The sequence below is a fragment of the Mixophyes fleayi genome, chromosome 12 (assembly GCF_038048845.1).
Source record: "Mixophyes fleayi isolate aMixFle1 chromosome 12, aMixFle1.hap1, whole genome shotgun sequence".
NCBI classification, from domain to species: Eukaryota; Metazoa; Chordata; class Amphibia; order Anura; family Limnodynastidae; genus Mixophyes; species Mixophyes fleayi.
In genome coordinates this window covers 26,936,839-26,958,920 of record NC_134413.1, presented here as the reverse complement: position 1 = coordinate 26,958,920, position 22,082 = coordinate 26,936,839, and the positions used below count along the sequence as shown (strand labels likewise).

Sequence of the window (22,082 nt, the reverse complement as noted above, 5' to 3'; positions counted from 1 at the left end):
TGCAAATCACAAATAAAGTTTTAAAGTATAAATATAACAAATTGTGTTTATTATTATTATTATTATTATTATTACATTTTGCTGAGAGTCCCTCTGGATAAAAATAAAATAACACATAGGGGTAAATGCATCAAGCTGAGAGTTTTCCGGTGGGTTTGAAAAACCAATCAGATTCTAGTTATCATTTATTTAGTACATTCTACAAAATGAAAGCTAGAATCTGATTGGTTTCTATAGGCAACATCTCCACTTTTCAAACCCGCCAGAAAAATCTCAGCTTGATACATTTACCCCATAGTATCGGAAAACACAATCACTTTTATCATCACATTTTGTTTTTCAAGGCACATTGCTGAGGCAATAATACATTATGCTATTTCTCAATAGTAACCTGTACAGTCAGTTACTTTTCTCTGTAATTATTAATTTATAAAAAAGAGGTACAATGCAAAACAAAAAGTATTATAAAAAAAAAAGCCAGAGAAATGTGAGTGAAAAAGCAATATAAGAAGCCAAAAAAAAAACAAATAACACACCCTCGTCCACCTCTGCAGTTTTGCGAGTGGGCAGAATTAGATCCCAAACGCCGCAATTCCCGGTGAATCGCGGCGTTTGGCCCCGCCCACACTGCCAAATGATGTCGCAGGGGGCGGGCCAAAATGACGCAATTTTGGTCGTCCCGCCCCCCTCACGCCCCCCTCCACTGGCTGGCTCCCGGAAGGGAGCTGAAGAAAGTCGGCAAGTATGTTGTAAACATCAGTAAGTTCATTCTATAAGCTATAGGTGAAAGAATAAGATGTGCACAGCTAGCCTGTTACAGGACTATGTTTGAGCTGATTGTAAAGCAGCAGCCGAGAAGCAGAAGATAGTCCACATCTTGAACAATAACAATCATTACACAGATTCAGCGTCCACTATTACAATTAATATGGTGGTGGTGCCCTTCTATAAGCTGCTGTGTTTCAGTGCATTACAGAAAGGTTATCAAACCTCAAGTTTGTATTATTAAACAGGTATATACATCAAACTAATCCATTAGTCCATTTAGCTATTTGTCTTCTCCCATATTTACCATTGACTTTCTTTCTGCATTAGGTCAGTTATCTATTGGTGAAAAACAAGTGCAAACCATATGTGAAAAAACACATACAAACTTTATGGGGGTCACGTAGAGTCAACTCAAGTTGCTGTTTTGAGTGTATGTTGCATTTTATTGCAATGAGTGTCAGTGGTCGAAGCGGAAATTTAGAAGTGGCGGCATGAAAAATGTAATGGGAATGTAAGTGAATGGAATGTGATAGTTTTACAATGAAGACAGTAGGAGAAGTGGCGGTATTGCATGCCACCGTATACACCCCCACTTCAACCACTGATGTGCATGCTCAGAAACAGGTGCACACAATAGCGCTTAGTGAATAGTTGCACAGATTTCGGACATGTCTACCTCTACGACTGAGTGGGCTGAATGAAGAGTGAATGATCATTTCAACTTTCCCCAATGTACAGAAAAGGAGTGTTGACGCTATTGTGATCAGATAAACACATTGCAAACAGTCATTAATGCACCTGACTCAGGCGTTTCTTTAGCATGTGCTAGATCCTACTGCAATCCGAGTGATGATGATACAAAAGTTGACACTCAGACATTACGATAGTGAAATCGACCAGAGGTTGCATAATTGTAGAGAAGCCGAAATCAGTGTTTTCAATCAATCAAGCTGCCCTGTATGTATGTGTATCTTATTTAAAAAAATAAAAATAAAATTCACAGTTACGGCACCGAATAGTTTGTTGATTTAATTTATACTATATAATAAATCTCTTTTTTAAATTCATATCTGTCTTGTATTCTTTTAACATTGTGTTTTAGTGTAGAAAAAGTTGTAGTGATAGCAGGTTATACATGTATTTAGCAAGGTCTTAATGTACATTTGTATTTAGTACATGGGAAAGTCACATAACATTAACAAAGTGCAAAACTATGAAAAATCACATAACAATTAAAATATAAGTTTGTTCTTTATTAAGAAGCTTCCGATTCTTCTAATTGACAAGTGTACAAATGAAATGACAAAAAAAAACACAACAGTTTTATAACAGGCTAAAAGAATAGATGGTAATATAGTAACACAAGGGAAACTTAGTAGGATAAGATGATGCACATGGGATGTGTGCTATAGGACAGATCAGTGCAAAGCTGTACAGATTGCTTCAACTCTGCATCCAGCCGCACAATTCTCTAATCACATTATGCTCATCACTTGTGTTCCACGCTGCATCAAGCCCTATGTGTTTGATATGAAGCTCACATGCATAATATCCATGATTGTTATTCCCTAGTGAATGCATCCTGAATGCAAGCAGCACAGAGCTTTTCTAATTCAGTTTAGTAGCCCAGTCCTTTTAAATGGGCTTCCAGCATGTGTGTTGTGTGCAGAAACCCCACTGAAATGAGTGGCCTATTGAAATGAATGGGAGAAGTCCATTCGTCACAGCTGAACCATCCCAGGCTGGTAAGCGTGGGTCTGGAGCCTCTCTAGGGAGGGCCCCCTTAACAAAAAATCTGTGTGGCACCCTATCTCAAAGACTACCAGCTCCACGCTGATAAGTGCTCAGGCTCTTGGCATCCTTGGGTTGTGGGCATTGTGGTAATGAGGAATATTGGGACCCCCTGGAGTGACAACTTTGCTAAACCAGGGGATCCATAGCACCCATTCCATTATACATTAAAAGTAATAAATACTCCCCAACCCCACATTTACAAATTTATCAATACAAAGAAATGTTCTTGTATTCCCAGGTGATGCTTTTCTTGAAATCAAAAAGGAACATTGTATTCTTGTAATCCAAAGTAAATTGCCCCATATTTCAATCCAAAGGGAACTTTCTTTTTCTGTAATTCAAAGGGAACATCTTCATTTAATCTGCAGGATATTTTTTCTCTTCTTTTAATCCAATGGAAATAACACATTACAATTACCAATGCAAAGCAGCTCGATTCATGTCAATAGCTGACTCAGTACTATTACCCAGTCATTTCAGTGGGGATTCTACATCTGTCGCACATTCTTATTGAAATGACTGGGCCATTGAAATGAATAAGAAGAATGCAGCACAATGCTGGTGTAACTGCTCCTGGTAACCCCCGATGGATATGGCATAATGTGCTCCCATGAAGATTACTGGACTTTTTCAATATGTTTTGAGCATGCTAAAATGAAACAAGTTGCACCCAAAAAAAAACACACACATTGGAACGCAAATACATTCTGATGCTACTCTGAACGCAAATGGATATGGGCACATTATCGTGGTTAAATGGTTTTAAGAACATAGTAAAGCGCTATGGAATTTGCTAGCGCTATATAAATAAATGTTGATGATGATGATGATAGTTAATTCAGTTGTATAAAATGATTGGTTTACTATAGTAAATGAATGAAGACCAGATTCATTTAGTCAGAAGGTCAGTGCTAAGTTTCAGAGGAAAAAAATAACTTCTGGCCGAAATAAGTCAGTTTAACACATGGGGCATATCACACAATCACCAGGCCCTATAATCATTTTTTTGGGGGGGGGAAGGGGGACAGCGATGTTTGTCCTGTGTTCATCTGCTCAAGAGGCTCCCAGTCTGCTCTCCAGGAACTGAAAGCCCAAAGAATCTCCCTCTCTCATAATATATATATATATATATATATATATATATATATATATATATATATGAAAAATTCTATTCTATCTATTAGCACAGGTATAATAATTACAAGACTTGTCAAAAGACATATATAGTTCAGAATATGGTAATATTTTGAGATGGAAAGATGATATCATTATATAGTATAGTAATATTGGTGGTGCAAAGTAATCCTTTTATTTCTATTTTATATTATGTAACCTTTTGCATTTTTAGAAGCATGTCAAATGTATTATCTTCCTTGCTATGTATAATCACACAGTTCTTTTATATTCAAGCTAAAAGAATATTACTTTGAGTATCAAATCATTATAAAAACCTTATGAACTCAATGGTTCATTAAATTGTATTCTGCATATTCCTTTAGGGCTTCTGTTTACACTGAAAACAATCCAGTTAAATAGTGATTATCATTTCTGACCCTAGGGAAGTGTCAAAAAACAATAATTAAAGTGTTAGAGATTGCTTATTTAAATTTTGAGCATGTGGTTATACCAATTGCAAATGGAAGGAATAATGACCACAATAATCATAGAGTTACATTCAATTTTAGTTCACTGTTTAACCTTTTACGCTCAAAAATATCCATCCTGTGTGCCCAGATCACCTCCATTTGCAACAATATTTTATCCTAGTCACCCCTCCTAATTTTTAAATATAGATGAGAAATATCCTTAAAACAAAGACCCAGTGGCGAACTATTAATAATTATATTGAAAAAAGGGAGTGGATATGTCTGAGGTGAACTCCAAGGGGTAAATATATCAAGCTGAGATTTTTCCGGCGGGTTTGAAAAGTGGAGATGTTGCCTATAGCAACCAATCAGATTCTAGCTGTCATTTTCTAGTATGTACTAAATAAATGATAGCTAGAATCTGATTGGTTTTTCAAACCCACTGGAAAATTCTCAGCTTGATACATTTACCCCCAGGAGCTAGTAACATAGTTGATGAGGTTGAAAAAAGACAACAGTCCGTCAAGTTGAGTTTGTCTTTTGGGAACCTGTTGCTAATTCCAACTGCTTCTCTCACCCCATTCCAAACTATTTAAGCTTTCCTTGTTACTACCTACTTTATAGCTGAAAACGGTCCTCCCAAAACACCATCCCCCCTTTTTCTTCTCTTCTTTCCTTCCCCATCCTCCCTTTTGTTCTCATCAGGGGCGGATCTAGACTTTATGTTTAGGGGGGGGCGATTTTGCATAATCACGCCCCTCCTTTGCTCTGATTGGCTGGCCTGCATTAACCCCGCCTTCCGCCCGCGATTGGCCCCGCCCCTCCCGTTGTGGTCGCCGACTGGGACCACTCTGATTGGCTGGCCCACATTTAGCCCCGCCCCCCGATCGCGCTTAGCCCCACCCCTCCCGTTTTAATCGGCGGCTGGGACCTAGCTTTTGCTGCTAGGGGGGCAAATGCCCCGATCGCCCCCCGCTGGATCCGCCACTGGTTCTCATTCTCTTTTTTATAACCCTCCCTGCTCACATGGTTAGAGGGACAGCAAGAACTAAGGTGTTTCCAAAGAAGGTGCCTTTACCTGCTGTAATCCATGCAGTCTGATGGTCCGCAATACATACATACATTTGTATTGGAGACTGTCGGAATTGCAAATATTACAATTAGAGTTCTTCAGAGCAACCACCAGATGATGGCTAGTCTATCTATCAGTTGTTTCTAGATGGCAAGTCACCTCAAAGATCAAAAAACAAGTTTACTGGAACTAGCAACAGCTTATGGGTGTAGAAACAAGCCTCCCCAGAGAAGCATTGACAGTGAAATGCTTGTAAGCATTTCACAGCATGGGGTAGATGGGGGCAGCATGGTGGCTTAGTGGTTAGCACTTCTGCCTCACAGCACTGGAGTCATAAGTTCAATTCCCGACCATGGCCTTATCGGTGTGGAGTTTGTGGTGAGAGGTCTCCTGTGTTTGTGTGGGTTTCCTCCAGGTGTTCCGATTTCCTCCCACACTCCAATTGGCTGTTATCAAATTGAGCCTAGTCTCTCACTCTCTCTCTCTCTGGGTTTGTTAGGGAATTTAGACTATAAGCTCCAATGGGGCAGGGACTGATGTGAGTTCTCTGTACAGCGGTGCGGAATTAGAGGGACTATATAAATAGCTGATGTAAAAGAAGTTATGATCTTTTTTTTTAGGGTCAGAGGGTTTACTTTGAAACCCTTAGAAATAACTGTATAGTCTGGAGAGAAAGATTTACAGATGTCTTTGTACAATTTATTGATGGTCATAACTACAAAGTAAAAGATTGTGTTAATTCTTATACTATGTAAGCACAAGAGGGTATGCTATGTTTCTGTATGAATATTAGTATACCAGTTTCAGTAAAACAGAACTGATTATTCCAGACAGCTGTGTGTGTTTTAGATAAATTCTCCAGTGCGCACTGTATTCCTGAATTTGAAGGGATTTTACAGGTGGCAAAAGGTTTAATACCTTTAACACTGATGATGATGATACTGTCCTGGAGCAGAGCATATAGATGAGCACACATGACGCCAACATAACCACGTGATAAGCATGCACACGTGAGCACAGACTGCACTCACTTGAGCACTCTGCAAATTTTCCAGGTTTCAGCTGACCAAACTATCCCTAGAGCAGTGGTTCCCAAACTGTGCAGCTACCTGGTAATTATTTTGGCTTAGGGGTGCCTTGAAAAAATTTAAGGAGACCCTAAGTGTGCCTTGAACTGAAAAAGTTTGGAATCCACTGCCCTAGAGGTAAAGACCCCAGAAAACATTACAAAGACATGTTGCAATTAGGATAAATATGTTTACTTAAACATGAACTCAAGTACAAATTAACTGGAGAAAGTGATCCTTCTGGAAGTTGTCCATAGCCTTCTGGCTTCTTGTCAAGTTGCAGGCAAGTGAAAATATAGAATTGAAGTACAGTAAGGACGTGCACACTTAAATATAATGTATCAATGAAGTTCATTAACACATTTTATGCATATTTCATGAATAAACTTCATTGATCAGCAGTTAACTTTTGTTGGTTTAGTACAACAAATGAAAGCACTGATAGTATCATGGATCTTAGGACGCATTTCACTCGTTACCACCTTATATTTTAAATGGCCATATAGGAACATCTGAAAAGAAGTGGTACTGTGCAGTTGGGCAAACTTAAAAACTTGCATATTTCCAGGGGCAGATTTTTTTGAAGTGAGTCTGTACCTACACATTATCCAAATAGCTAAACAAACAATTCATGAATAAAATAAATATTAAACTCGCTGTGGGATACAGCTGTATAGTTTCTAACAAATTTTCATTTTTATATCTACTATGTGTATGCCCTTTTAATAACAATGGAACCAAGTCCCACTAAAAGTCTGAATAGTCAAATGCAAACCCTACTATTAAACTATAATTCCCATGTCATCCTTCAATTTTTTTTTCTGTCATCCAGCATTTTATTTTTAAAATATCTTTATTTAAAGGTTAAAAAAAAAATACATTGTCATACACAGATTACAACATAATAAAAGTGACTTCTTACAACAGGGTTATAAAACTATTTCATGTGTGACAAAAATTAAATAAATTTTATCAAAGAACCCAGATTTTAAAAAAACTGTTATAAGAAGAGGGATTGATGTATATAACAATAGCAATCTTGTGTCATGGGATGTCAATCAGTATTAGTGTAAATGATATAGGAATTCCCCACAGTGGGGATAAACAGCTATACATTGCATCCATTCTTAGATGATAGTAAAATTGTTACCATTCTAAACATGTCGGATTCAGCTTCCATCAATAATACGCACGATGCCCTCAACAAAAATGGCCGAATCTCATATGAATTCAACGTGTTTGCCCTAAACAAACATGGCAGAAAGTAGTTCATCAAATGTGGGCCGTGCCCTTATCGTCTTCAGGGGGTTGGTCACTGTCTGTACAGAGAAGATAGAGAAGATCGGGATGTGTCCGGTTTATGATGGCAGGCAGACGGGGAAATGCCGTACTTTCCACTGACCCTACCTGCCCAGGGAGCCTGTCCAGCAGTGGAGATCAGCGGCGCTCCCTGCAGTCAGACCCCTCAGAGACCCACTGCTGTCGGCAGGAAAACGAGCTGCAGGTCCTGGAGGCCATATATGGGGAGGACTTTACAGATCTGCGTAAAAGTTCTGCCTGGAAGGTAGATTAAAGTGTGAATGGACGACTGATGGCATATCTATATGTATAGCTAGACATCAGCAGAGTTAACCATTGCAGATTGCAAATGTGTCAGACAAAGTAGTCAAGTTGTCATTGAAAAGTTATTTAAATGCATTTTAAACACAGCCATAAGGTATTCTTCAAAACATGTTATGGCCACCTAGTTAGTAACAAGGTAGACCCTATATATAAAGTAAATTGTATTATTAGAAATGAGTCATAGTAATTGCAAAGACATCAGGGTCTGGCTGGCAAACTTTGAATAAGTAGTTGTTGTTTTTTGCAAGGGTTACATCCTGTAGGGTAACACATTTTATAGTGGGAATCAACAGAGGGTGGTCATTTACATTTGGGTAAAAAAGACCTATAGGAATGAAACTACCCCCTTACCATAACATTCAATTAAACTACAATTGCTCCACAAAAACTACTGTATCACTTCCCAAAAATAAAATAACTATATACAAAAGATGAGAGTATACTCTTTTAGCCCAGGGGTGGGGGTGAGAGAGTTTAAAGGAAAAAAAAAATGCTCCTCCTCTGCCATCTGTCCCCTTCCTCTGCCATCTGTCCCCTTCCTCTGCCATCTGTCCCCCTCCTCTGCCCTCTGTCCTCCTCCTCTGCCCTCTGTCCTCCTCCTCTGCCCTCTGTCCTCCTCCTCTGCCCTCTGTCCTCCTCCTCTGCCCTCTTTCCTCCTCCTCTGCTCTCTGTCCCCCTCCTCTGCTCTCTGTCCCCCTCCTCTGCTCTCTGTCCCCCTCCTCTGCTCTCTGTCCCCCTCCTCTGCCCCCTGTCCCCCTCCTCTGCCCCGCGCCAGGCGCCAGCTATAGAAAAAGAAAAAGCAAACAGAAACTTACCAATCTGCACGGCGCTAGGACCCTGCAGCCTCCTCTCTCGCGCAGCTGTCACTGATGTCGATATTCAGTGACAGCTGCGGGAGAGAGGAGGCTGCAGGGTCCTAGCGCCGCGCGGATTGGTAAGTTTCTGTTTGCTTTCTTTTTTCTAGGGCTGGCCCGCGGCACCCCAGTAACAGCGCCGCGGCACCCCTGGGAGCCGCGGCGCACACTTTGGGAACCGCCGGTAAAGGCTTTGAAACTCATAAATTCCAGAGACGTCATATTTCATGAAATGGCACAAACTAGTGGAGAAATAGGAAGTCCTCAGATGTGTCTGAATCAGAGATTTAAATCTTGACGATCAGCAGGAGAGGGGAACTTTTGCAAAAAACAAGAGAAAATCTCCAAAGAATACTGTGAGGAATATGCCAACATTGCGGTCTCGGAACCACAAAATTTGCAAGAATCAAAATCCAGTGAAAAGTGAGAATCAGCCAAAGATAAAGCAATTACATCGTCCGATGAAAGCGAGACTTGGACTGTTGTCAATAGGCCAAGCTACCATAAAACAATTAAAACAAATGGGTTTTCTGTTAAAAAAAAAAGCTAAATTCAGTAGGATCGATTGCCCGTTGCAAGGCTCGTCTTGTTGCGAGGGGATTTGCTCAAAGGTCTGGAATTTATTACAGAGAAATCTTCTCGCCTGTGGTAAGGTACAGCACACTTAGTTTCGCTTCCCTAATTGGGGAATTAGTTGAGGAAATCTATATGGAATCCCCTGAGCATTTTAATGAGAGCATGTTTCTGGATGAAAAAAATTGTTTATTAAAACAATCTCTGTACGGCTTGAAACAACGTGGTTGGTGTTGGTACATCAAACTTGACGCTATGTTGATTGACATAGTACAAAATCTTTTTGAGACTGACCAATGTCTATACCCTCAAAATGATAGATTGAAAACTGTTCATCATTGTTGTATATATGGATGACTTGTTGCGATCAGCCCAAAAAAAATCACCTGGATAGTATCTATTGGGAGAAAAAGTCAGTTTGAAAGACTTGGGTCCTGCACATCGCCTGGTGGGAAAAATAATTTTCCATAATCTGAATGTTGGGACTGTCACCTTCTTAGATCAACAAAGTTTTATATTGAATCTATTGATAAAAGTATAAAATCGACTAAAGATAGGTCATCAACAAGTTAATTGGAAATAGAGGAGATGAAGGAAATCCCCTATCAGAATGTATTTGGAAGTTTGATGTATGTATGTAGTGTTTAAACTTGTCCTGACATCACATGTACTGAGTTAATTTGCAATAAATTCTGGAAAAGAGCACTGAACAGCTGTTAAGAGAATCTGAAAGGTACAAGTTTGTGGAAATTAAAGTTCTTTAAATCCAAGACTTCAGAACTAGAAACTTTCTGTGAAGCAGACGAAGATGATTGATTCATAAATGGGGTACATGTTTAGATCAGCAGATGCATCGGTAACCTGGGGAAATAGGAAGCAACCTACAGTTGCTCTTTCCAGTGCTGAAGCGGAGAATATGGCTTTGATTGAAGCAGCCAAAGAAGCCCTTTGGATTAAAGAGACTTTGTGTGAACTAAATCTTCTAGAAATGAGACTATCAAAATCAAATGCGATAACAAAGGTGCCATTGACTTGTCAGCAAGTACCAAGCATCATGACAGGTCTAAGCATATTGCTATTAGACTCCACTGCATACAAGAACTTGTTGTGAAAGTCAGCTAGCATAAAAATGCAATTCCTTCAGTGTGCACCTGTACCAACTTTGTCACTTAATTTCATGCCCAAACACTTGGGCCAGGCAAAAAACAAGTGGGTTGTATGTAACTGACCACCCTTTGGGCCACAAATTTGATATTGGGAATCAACAAAGAAATGTAACCCTTGCAAAACTACAGCTACTTATTCAAGATGATCAAATATGGTACCTGTGCCCAGTTTGCCACCTGCTTTCATGCCCGAATCCATGTTGTACCAGGCTAAATAAAATTGCAATTTGTGTAAGGGGCACCCTTTAGTGTTAATCTAATGTTAAATCAGTGTTTCAACTTTATTTAATCCTTAAAAAATAGTTTTCTGAATAAGAGGCTGGCCGAATAAGAATCTAACTTCAGCCTCATCCATTACTATGCATATTGAAGGTAGGAGTGCAAATCATTTAACGGTCCCTGTTCTGTTGGACTCAATTGTGGCTACTAAAAGCACATAATGATAAAAAGTAACGTATCTGGCCCTAACACAACTGATGATATCATGTTTTCTTCTGGCTTGGTACCAAAACACCTAGTACTAATGCTGGTGGGTATTGCACTATCGTCACATTACAAATTAAGAGCCTTGTGCAGTTTGATCCAACTTTTTTTTTCTTTTGACGTAAATATGCATTTCCATACAGCTTTTGCTCACAAAAAAATGCGTAAGTGTAAGGCGCTATGCAGAATTGGGCACATCTTTAAATTACTACAGTGTATGCTTAGAGACGCGGAACGGGGAAAGGAAGGGACGGGCAAGCGTAGGGCAAGTACAGTAAGGGTGTGTTAATGTAATTACGACACGTTCAGAGGTGGAATCGCCAGCAGACACACCTGTTAGGAGAAGTGTCTGTGCTCAACCCTTTGTGCAAGGCATGTGTTGGTGCTATTCATGATCATCAGCACGGGCCTTGATAGTGTGTTGTTTTTGTTTTGTTTTTTAAAAAAAACACCTCGCAAGAAAGTGCTATCATGCTGAGCCTACATGATGTGTTTAACAAAGGTTTAATCGCCAAAAAACCACCTGGTCTGTCAAAAAAATATTAAAATCCACCTTTAATTATACTCGCATTCACTATTAATTGACCAATTCTGCCCACACCAAGATTTGATTCTAAAACTTGGCGGAAAGCTCTTTGGTTCTCCCTGACTTATATCCCACAGCAATCAAAAGTTAAATTAACCAGAGTTATTGTAAACCAAACAATCTCTACTATTTCAGTTATGTAGCATTTCTAATAGCAAAGCTATCTAGCCCGTGAGTCCCTTAATAACACAAAGACAGAATGTTATTAAATGGAGTTTAATGTGACTTAAAATGTCACAATGCTAGAGCTATAAAAATATCTAATAAAATGGCACATCGTATTATACAATTATGAGTTTGTTCAATAAAAAATAGTAACAGAAAACTGAGTATATTCATGTAATCTGTTGGCCTGGGGGATGGCAAGAATATGGACAGATCAAATGGACCCCACAAAGACTGACAATGGATAACAATTTTTCATGTTTTTTAAACCTATTTCTTTCTGGCCTCAACACCCCATCACTTGAGGTCACTTAAGGTAGTCCTGTGAGTGGCTAATTGGTTTTACAACTTGTATTGCTTATTTTGTGCACCATTTCAAGTGATGTAATCTATAAAGGATTATATGCTTGTTTGGCAACATACCAGTGTCATAATATTACTGTGTCAGCTGGTCTGTTGGGGAATAAGGATGAAGGGATGTTGTTCTTACAATTTATTTGGGTTTCTTTCTCACTGTCCATAACCGTTACTGACCATACCATACCACCGTCACCATACCACCAGACACTCGCAATTGGGAAATAGTTGTAGGAGAATTTCCCTGCCAACACTAGGCTCTTCACGGCACATAGAACTGCTTACTTCTGGGTAGCTGGTATAGCTGCTGCATTGTCTCTTTCCTGTGGGTTGGCTGGTACCTCCTGACGGCTTACTGTGGATCAGGACTGCTGGGTAACAGGCAGAGCGTCGGCACAGAGATGCCGAGTTTAACACGTGACCGCAGGGTAACGGATTAGAGTGTAAGCTCTTATCTGTTGGTCACAGGATAGAGCAGGCAATAGGCGTCAGGCAGAATCTTCAAGCAGTGGTGTTTATTGCTCAAGGATCCTTACAAGGACATTTGCACAACAGTTAAAGGTACTAGTGATCTTCCAGAAGGTCAGATGGTATACTACAGTTGAAATACAAAATACAGATGTCAGGGTTCCTAGCATGAATACCATGGATAGTTATGGTAATAAAAACAGAATATCTTTATTGATAACACTATTAAACAGGGGGCAACAGGTGCAGTCAATGGTTAACGGCAACTCAGTCCTTAAAGGTATCAGTTTCAAGAGAGCAAGTATAGCACAGATTACATAGGAACCAACAGATGCAATGAATGGTTGCTGGAGATTCAGGGGAAGCCAGAGACACTGGATAACTTACGGATAACAGGATTCAGGTTAGCCAGGAGGCACAAGGCTCTGGAAGATCCAGGAATGTCGGGCAATTGAAGAGGCAGACAGTCCAGGGGTCAGAAGCGAGAAAATCCACAATGCCAGGAAATGAGCAAGGTCAAAATGAAGCCGGGGTCTAGGTCATAGGAGGAGGTGCAAAACGGAGTGACTAGCAGGAGTCAACACCCAGAAGCAGGGCAGGATCAGGTCACAGAAATGCACAGAAAACCAGCAGCAGCAACGGCAATTGATGAACTGGCTCAGATTTCTGGGACAAGTAGTCTCTTAAAGGCCAGACATAGGTGATTGGGATACAGAAGTAATGATGAAAGCTTAACCTCTTGCAGGCAGGATCATACAAAGGCAATGCAGCTTCTAGAGAGGAGATAGTGAACTGCAGCCTGAGGCAGATCTTAACAACAGCTCTTATATACTGCTTCTGACACACATGTTGGCAGGGGGTAACCCAGTCCCTTGATCCTAGCTGACACCACAAAGTATGAGATATTAAAGATCTTTAGCATCAGGATGGAATATGTTCTTTCTCTCTAAGACACAGGATGAAAGGCCCCATCCGGTGTACTCGGGCTAAAAAGATATGGTCACTCAGATGAAAAGATTTAATTAGACTTCCTTTAAAAAAGTTTCAAAAACGAATAATGACATATTGTCTTGGAAATGAAAACCTTTCCAATACTTAAATCAGTACATTTGCAATAATATACATTGGAGCAGTGCACCACTAATTAAAATAAATTTATACAATAAGTCATTTATAAGAGAACCAGCCACAACTACATTAAAAGCCGAGCATAAATTTATAAACCAATGCATACTAACATGAATATGAAATATTAATCATTTGGGACAATACTTTTGCTTTGAAGATGATCTCAATTCTACTGTGAGTTACGTGGCGCTAAATCTATTACGTTAATACTGGAATTTTAGCCCTTATTTCTGAGCAAAAACCAGCGTTAAAGATTACCGTATTAATGGTAATAATACGCACTGTTACCGTAATATTGGTAAAAGTGCTCAGGCTGCTTTACTTTCAGCAGTAACGCAGCCAATTGAATCCCCCCTCCCCCCCCCCCAGGGAGTCCAGAAATTGAACTGTGTCCTCTTGATATTTTAACCCCTGGTCCATACATCCTGATAGAACAGTGACTACTCATGCGCACAGCCTGTTTTTCCCTCCTTAAAACTAGTACTTGATGATCGCTTAGGATCTCCAACATGGCATGATGGTCTACTGACTTGTTCAGAAATATCTGGCTAGCCAAAATCTCACTAGATGGATGGGAAATTCTGCTCAGCAGCCTATTAGGAATATTTTAAAGAAAAGAAAAATAGCCTACGATGGGACCGACCAGCTCCTGTTTTTGTGTGTATACACTTAGCCAACGTGCATAAAATATATATATTTTAGTATGTTGTAATAAAACCTTATGTCACTACCCCAAAAATGTATTTGGTAGGCTAAGAATTAATTCCTGGTGAAACTGGATCAAAACAATACCATTATTTGTCTGTGATTTAAAGATGGAAACCATCTCTAGTCGACAATGGACTAAAAGAGATAAGATATGTATTGCACACTTTATTTCCAGATAAAAGAGATATACAACTTGTTCTCAAAGTGGTTCATCAAAGTTATGAAAAAAATCCATTATTTTATTCACTGCTGTAACTCGCTGAGATTTACCTGTAAAGTAATTTTCAGATTTCTGCTTGTATTTAGCTATAAATGGCTTTTAAATACTTTTTTTTTGTACTTTTGTACAAGAGAAGACCCCTGTTTAAAGGACCAGCATCTTTTGCAAAATGCCTAATTTGTTAAAATACAATACAACCTGGATTATATTACTACTATTAGTATCTAATTTACTAAGTAGCCAGTGATGCCTAATTTTTTAACATTTTTATTTTTTTTAATTTTTTTTATTGCAAATCTTTTGAGTATTTACAGACTCGTAAAACTAAATCCAAATGAGCACATGCTCTTAAGTAAGTTTTTATTAAGTACATAATTGCTCTTCAGTTACTGACACCAAGCTCATTTTAGAGTTTGCAAAGCTAGAATAACATCTTTTGACACATTTTATTTTTGCCCAATAGCCTATCATTCTATGGGGCAGATTCAGTTAAAAAAAATATCCATGGGAGGTGCCTCCGGAATGGCCGCGAGACACCTCGCGCGGATATTTTCTGACAGAAGTAAATCACCTCTATGGGGCGCGAGCAGAAATCCGCGTCACTTTTTATTGTAGTAACGATAATAAAGCGCGTCCGCGATGTCCTTAGGAAAATTGCGGCCAATAGAATCCACCCCTATGTGAGAAGTATTTGTCACACCATGCTGTGCCATTCACATGCCTGGATTCATGTAAAGGGCTTGCTAGCATGACATAATGATTTTTGTTAACAGTTTAAAAAGTCTGTTCCAATACCAGTTATGTTTTTGTATTGAAATATGTATTGTCACAAAGGAAGTGGTTTGCCACAGGCGTCTAAGAGAAGAGTTAGGTGTTCAGCTGACAGTCTGTAAGTCAAAGCTGCAGACATAATATATTCACATAACAGTGCACCTAGTTTAACGATAAACAGGTGGAGGACATATATGTGACAAAATAATAGTATGAAGTGTGAATTAATTTTCATATTTTGTAGTGGTTTAGAAGGATAATTTTCCACAGCTATTAGCAAGCTGACAGTGTGTGTCTGCACTGAGAGTAATCAAACTGAACACCTGCAGAGAACTCCTTTTTAAAGGCAAGGTGGGAGTGTCATCTGTCCATCAAGTTAGGGCAGTGGGAGGAGTATAAAGTACTTAAACCTGTCTTTATCATTTGTACAGTGTGACCGATGCTGAGTAAGTCGGCTGGTGTCTAGTGAGTTGGTTTATTTATCATTAGAGTCCCAAGAAAGTGTGTGGAACTCAGTGTTATCTGTTACTTTGCTATCCTGACAATAAAAGCAGAACCCAGCATGAAGTTGTTTGTATGCGTGTATCCCCAGAACAGTGCCTGTACCATGCACTTAGCTACTTGGTTTGGCATTGAGAGGCAGCAATGCTAACCACTGTGACACCAAGCCACTGTTCATGAGTGTTAGATCTAAAGAAGCATTATCTATAGCAAGCCTTGACTGGTCATCCCATAGTAACAATTTCTATTTTTATTTACTAGTACTCCTTAATACCACACACTAACAATTTTTTTTTTTTTTTTTAATTAAATAACTAAAATTATTCATCATGTTATTTGACTCTGTCTGCTTACTCACTGAAATTGAGTGGGAGGAGAAGGGTTCAGCAGAGATTATAGAGATTTTTAAATACGGCATTAGCTTTTGGGATGAAAAGTGTCTTTAATAATAATATAGTTGCATCAGCTTAGATAATGTTTCTAATATATATATATGTATCTCTGCACTCAAATGATAGACGACCCATTGTGTCTTGTTTGGACTTAACATCTATTTGGGTATGACAGAAGATGACCCCCATCAGGGGTGTGTAGTCCTCTTTCAGTCCTGAAGTTCAGAAGCCCATTTTTGCATCGCAGTTTGGTTGTTCTGCCTGGCTTGCTCAATGGCCCAGTTGTTAGACAGAAGTCACTAGATGACAATGTGTTTAAGGGCAGTAATATTTTAGTCTTTCTTTAAGTCTAATCCGTTTGTTGAGATATACAAATGACATAACACACATAGACACTCCTATAGTTTTGGGAGAGCATCATAACAAGGCCTTGATGCTCCACCACTGCTTGAACTCCTTGTAATAATAAGAAACCAGGAAAGGGTTAATGACATCAGAATAACTAAGAATGGAGAAAACCCCATGCATTGCAAGGACTGTATGTACAATGAGTGCACATGAATGAATGCTGCATTCCTGCTTCTGTGAGTAGTGCGAGAGGTGAAGCATTCAGGAATATATGTAAAGATGCCTTTTCATAGTGGATCACTTTTCAGGTTTAATGGCGTTAACTAAGCTTGGCAGACTACACGGAGATGAGATGCTGTCCACATATAACACGCTTATGACACAAACTGATCCGTCTGTGTACTGTACAGGTCTATTGATTTTGATAATAGATTTCATCTGAATATCCATTGTAAGTATTTCATTAATACCCTCTGTTTCTTTCAGGTCCAGCAGCCCCCAGAAGTAACTCTGGCTTTATGCCCTCAGGGTAATGAGTGTTATGTCAAGTTGGAGCTTTGGGTGAAATGTCCACAGACATACCCTGATGTGTGAGTATCGTACACATTTCTCTACTGGCACATTTATGCTGGAAACACCATAAAGGCAAATAAAGACCAACATCTGAAGCCGGCCATAAACCGGTTGCTCCGTTCGGCCGGCAAATGGCCAGATCTGTCCGGTTTGGCCGTACGTAAACATGTATTTAAAAGTCTGAAATTTCTTTGGAGCTCCATTAGCGTAGCCCGATGACTATATATATATATATATATATATATATATATATATATATATATATATATATATATATATGTTAGATGCAGTCATTGTCTGACCACATCTACCAAAATCCCACTTGATGTTTGTTGTATTTTTGTCTTGTGAAGATGGGAGCTCTTTATGTGAATGCATTGTTGTTAGTTGTTGTTTTTTTTTATTTTTATTTTTTATAATTTTCACAATGAGTGGCTTGCTCAGGCTAGACAGTCAAGCCCCCATTTTTCCATACACCCACTTTTCAGTAGGGGAGAAGGTAACATTTAGCTGGATACTTCGACTGCTCTGACTTGCTTGTAGTGTCAGATGGGAATCTGGACATGTGGGATTGGCTGCCTTATACTGGTCTCCTGATTTGGCAGGGTGGGGCTGTATTCTACCTACCTGATTAGGAAGTGGGCTGTCATATGCTAGCACCCAATTGGGGGATTGCTTTTTATAGTGACCACAAGTATGTACTGTATTGTAATCCCTGTGATGAGGGATGGAACATACAGGGACCTGTTTAACAGTTTGGAAGGGGAACCATGATAGCTCAAATACACAAATCTAATCATAAAGTAGTATGACTATAAAGTAGATTGTACTAGTACAGTATACATATTTATAGTAGTACGTTATCTATACTGGCTAGCAGAACATGCTGGGGATTGTAGTACAGCAATACCTTGGAGCTTCTGATTGGTTGCTGTCCCTGAATAGGTCATTGGATAGTGGTTGCAAGTTAGAAACCACTTTCTGTGACTTAAAATTAAATCCAAGTGCTGGTTTGCCAAACTGATGTTTGAAGGGGTCACATATGGATCATTTTTCTATCCTAGTGCAAGGCCCGTGTTGTTTTCCATTATATGTGATTACTCCTTTTTTAAAACCTGTTCTATGTCTCTAGCTTTAGTTAATAAGGTCAGTCTGACTTTGGTTTGAGCACTTAATCTTCATCTCCTGTTCCCCAGGATGTAGCTAGTTTTGAAGTTGGCTACACGTGGTTTTGTCTGCACATCACATGATCAGGATGCTCACAGCTGATTGGTGGGATCATGGCAGTGAGGACAGGGCATCATGTGACAGGGGCAGAGCCATGAAATGTGAAGGGGAAAGGAAAACTGGTGTCCACTGTATATAAAACAAAATGTATAGATCCATCTTGCATTATTGTACAAGTGGTCAGTTGTTTTCTGTGTTTTTTTATATTGTGATCAGATATACAGAGAATGTTATATATAACATTTCTTCAGACAAAAGCGTGTGCAGGTGCTTTTCCCAGTGACCTCAGCCCCTTTGTCTTCTGATTTTACTATGCCTGCTGTAAAGTGGTTGGTGTAGGAGCAGAAACATAGTACTGAATAGTCTGACTTGCCCAGGGCTGCAATAAAATAAATACTACAGACTTAAGGTGAAAGTTCGTTTTACTTTGATTGTTGGTGAATTTAAAGTAAATGACAATTGCATATAAATGTGAAACATTGTTCCCACAATTAAACTTGCCACATTGCTGCTGACCTTTGATGTGGTAAGATGTTTTGTAGTAGATCGGTTGATCTTGCCTGAATATCACAAATTCACCTTCGGCTAATTTGTGAATCAATGCCAATTTGCCAGAATTAGCCAATCGACCAATGTCATGTGACTGTAGACTTATGGAAGGCACTTACAGCTCTACTGACACAGTCTTCCTGGATTGTACTGGGGGAAAGGTCTGTAGATGCTCTCTGTGGCTACTAGTAGCCCAGACTACTGTACACTTATGTGCGCACTGTATTTTCTATGTAGCTGTATAAACAGTACTTGCAGCATCGTCTTCCTGAATTATCTCTTATTTGTTTCTTACACATATTACATTCGCTACTGACCACCGAAAAAACACAATTACTCCCACTGGTAAACCCTCTCCACTGAGACAAACACAACTGTCCCAATCTCCACTCTGAGGCCCATTCGCTCGTCCTCTCTCCGCTAGAGTGTAAGCTCTAAGACCCTCCCTGCCTGGTGGCGTCTTACTAAACATTAACAATAAAATTAATCAGCGTCCTGATTTGCCTTTTTTAGAATGTTGTGTTGTTTTTTTTGTATTTCCTGCTGTCTACAATAGTATTAAAGAATGTTTGTTATATCTTTAAAAACTGTTTGTGCTTTCTTTCCACAGTCCACCTGAAATAAAGCTGAAAAATGTGAAGGGTTTGTCAAATGAAAATGTGATTTCTCTGACATGTAGTCTGGAGGAACTCGCTAAACAGCTTTGTGGAGAGGTAATGTTATTAATCCAGTTGTATATCGCATGTTTTTCTTTCCTTTTCGGGAATATATGCTTCCTTGTTTCATCAGCAGTAGTGGGACACAGGTGTTGTGTTATATTTAATCCTGGATGGCAGGAGAAATAACTCCTCTTACTCCCTATATTCATCATCATCATCACCACCATTTATTTATATAGCGCCACTGATTGCGCAGCACTGTAGAGAGAACTCATTCACATCAGTCCCTGCCCCATTGGAGCTTAGTCTAAATTCCCTAACACACACACACACACACACACACACACACACACACACACACACACATAGACTAGGGTCAATTTTGATAGCAGCCAATTAACCTGCTAGTATGTTTGGAGTGTGGGAGAAAACCGAAGCACCCGGAGGAAACCCACGCAAACACGGGGAGAACATACAAACTCCACAGATAAGGCCATGGTTGGAAATTGAACTCATGACCCCAGTGCTGTGAGGCAGAAGTACTAACCACTTAGCCACTGTGCTGCCCCTATATTCCTCTGTTCCTCCTCCTCTGTTTCTTATATACTTCCATGTTCCTTTTCCAGGATTTGCTCTCTCCAGGCATTAATATCTCCTGCATAGTACCATGTGTTCTGCATGAGGTTGGGGGACTGTGGTTTCTACCCTGGAGATGCATTACTACTTCTGCATTTGTGGAACATTGTGGTTGTCTCCCTGAGATAGTGGATGATCACTCCTGAAAGTTCTAATACTTTTCTTGGACTCCTTAACCATCACAGCTTGTTTGTAAAACACAGCAAAACTCTGCCAGATGGGAATTAGTGCAGTGTGGCTAGTTTGGCCAACATAAAGTTCACATGGACATTTCAGTACATAGGCTTCTGTTTCAGTGCTACAAGTAAAGAGGCTTCAAATGAAAATCTGGTTACTCTTGGTGTGGTTTGACGGTCTCCTATGATGCTATTGACAACTAAAGCTAAAAAAATATAAAATGTTCCATTATTCTAGCTCTATGGAATCAGTCTGGATGGTTTAACCAGTGAAAAAAAAAATCTGCTCTTATTAAAGAATTTGCAACAGTTTTACCCTTTTCGGTAGAAAAATAAAGGTATCACTTTGGTCATTCCAAATTCAGAGTCTTATTGTTCTATGTTTCAAGTTTTTAATAATCCTTTTTGTCCTAAGAAATTTGCATGATAGCTAGTCCTATAATTATCTGTAGGTTTTAAATCCAAATTAGTAACCAGTAAACTATTATCTTTCGTGATAAGTGCATTCAGAAAATGTAATGTGTTCATTTGTAATGTAAATGGCACTGTCGTGAATACTAGTGATATAAAGGATAAACGCATCATTCATGTACTTTACCCACTCACTAGCGTGTCATATGAGACTTAACAAATGTCTTCACTTCTCGCTCTAGTTTCCACATAGACCGGGAGTTGGTAGTGCCATCCTTTTGCAACACAAAGGAAGCAGTACTTCACTCCTTGCATGTGGTGGGTTTTCTTTGGATCTGTCCTGATCGTTAGAATTCCGTCGTTCAGAATGCCCTGTTTGTCCATTACAAGGAACAAAGGAAGGGATGCAGTACATCCTTCTGGTCAATCTCACGCTTATTCTGAGATTGGGATCTGATTTACTTTACGTTTATGATACACTGGATGAGGGCAGTTGGGCCTTCTTTGGCAGTATTCATGGGGTGTTGACGGCCACCTGGTCATGGCTCATCTGCGGAGGCTGCCTTTGGTAGTAAGATACTCAGGCTGCCGTTAAATCTTAGGCATTTCTACACTGCAATTGGACATTAGAATCGTACTGTGTATAAGCAACTTAACGCTACTATAATTCCCCAGATTACACTGCTTGGACAAGGACTGTCCTCCATCTTTAGATCCTGGGCCACCACCCCAACAAGGCTTTATTATAATTTTCCAGTTGCCACTTTGATAGGTAGTCACTATCTTCTTGTAGATGTGCCGGATACAGAACAAAGCAATTCTGGATATTGTTCTTAGTCCATTTGAACCTCACAGATGCAAATTTTCCAGACAATGTTTTTTTTTTTTACCTATCCAAGTAAAACCTGCAATTCTGACTTCAGAGGGTACCTGAGACACCCCTGTCTGTGCAGGCACTGGTCTCTGTTCTGTGTGTGTTAGATGTTCTATACAATGCAGGATGTTCGTGTTCTGTATGATAGAAGTGACTTCTTCTCTTGTATAGGTGATGATTTATCAGCTCGCAGACCATGTGCAATGTTTCCTAACGGAACATAATCACCCTCCTCCCAAGTCGTTCCATGAGGAGATGTTGAAGAACCTGCAGAAACAGCAGGAGAAAATGGCTTTGGAAGAGGAAAAGAAAAATCAAGAGATAATGATGAGGGAGGAGCAGATGGT

General features: G+C 39.5%; 1 protein-coding gene across 1 annotated transcript in view; it reads left to right on the top strand.

The window, feature by feature from the left end:
• Positions 1-7,576: 7,576 nt before the first annotated feature.
• Positions 7,577-22,082, top strand: part of EIF2AK4 (eukaryotic translation initiation factor 2 alpha kinase 4) — a 78,747-nt gene continuing 64,241 nt past the window's right edge. The window contains exons 1-4 of the mRNA XM_075193399.1: positions 7,577-7,851; positions 17,117-17,220; positions 19,590-19,692; positions 21,907-22,080. Coding sequence (XP_075049500.1) covers positions 7,648-7,851; positions 17,117-17,220; positions 19,590-19,692; positions 21,907-22,080 — 585 coding nt within the window. The 5' untranslated portion in view covers positions 7,577-7,647. The remainder of the gene's footprint in view (positions 7,852-17,116; positions 17,221-19,589; positions 19,693-21,906; positions 22,081-22,082) is intronic.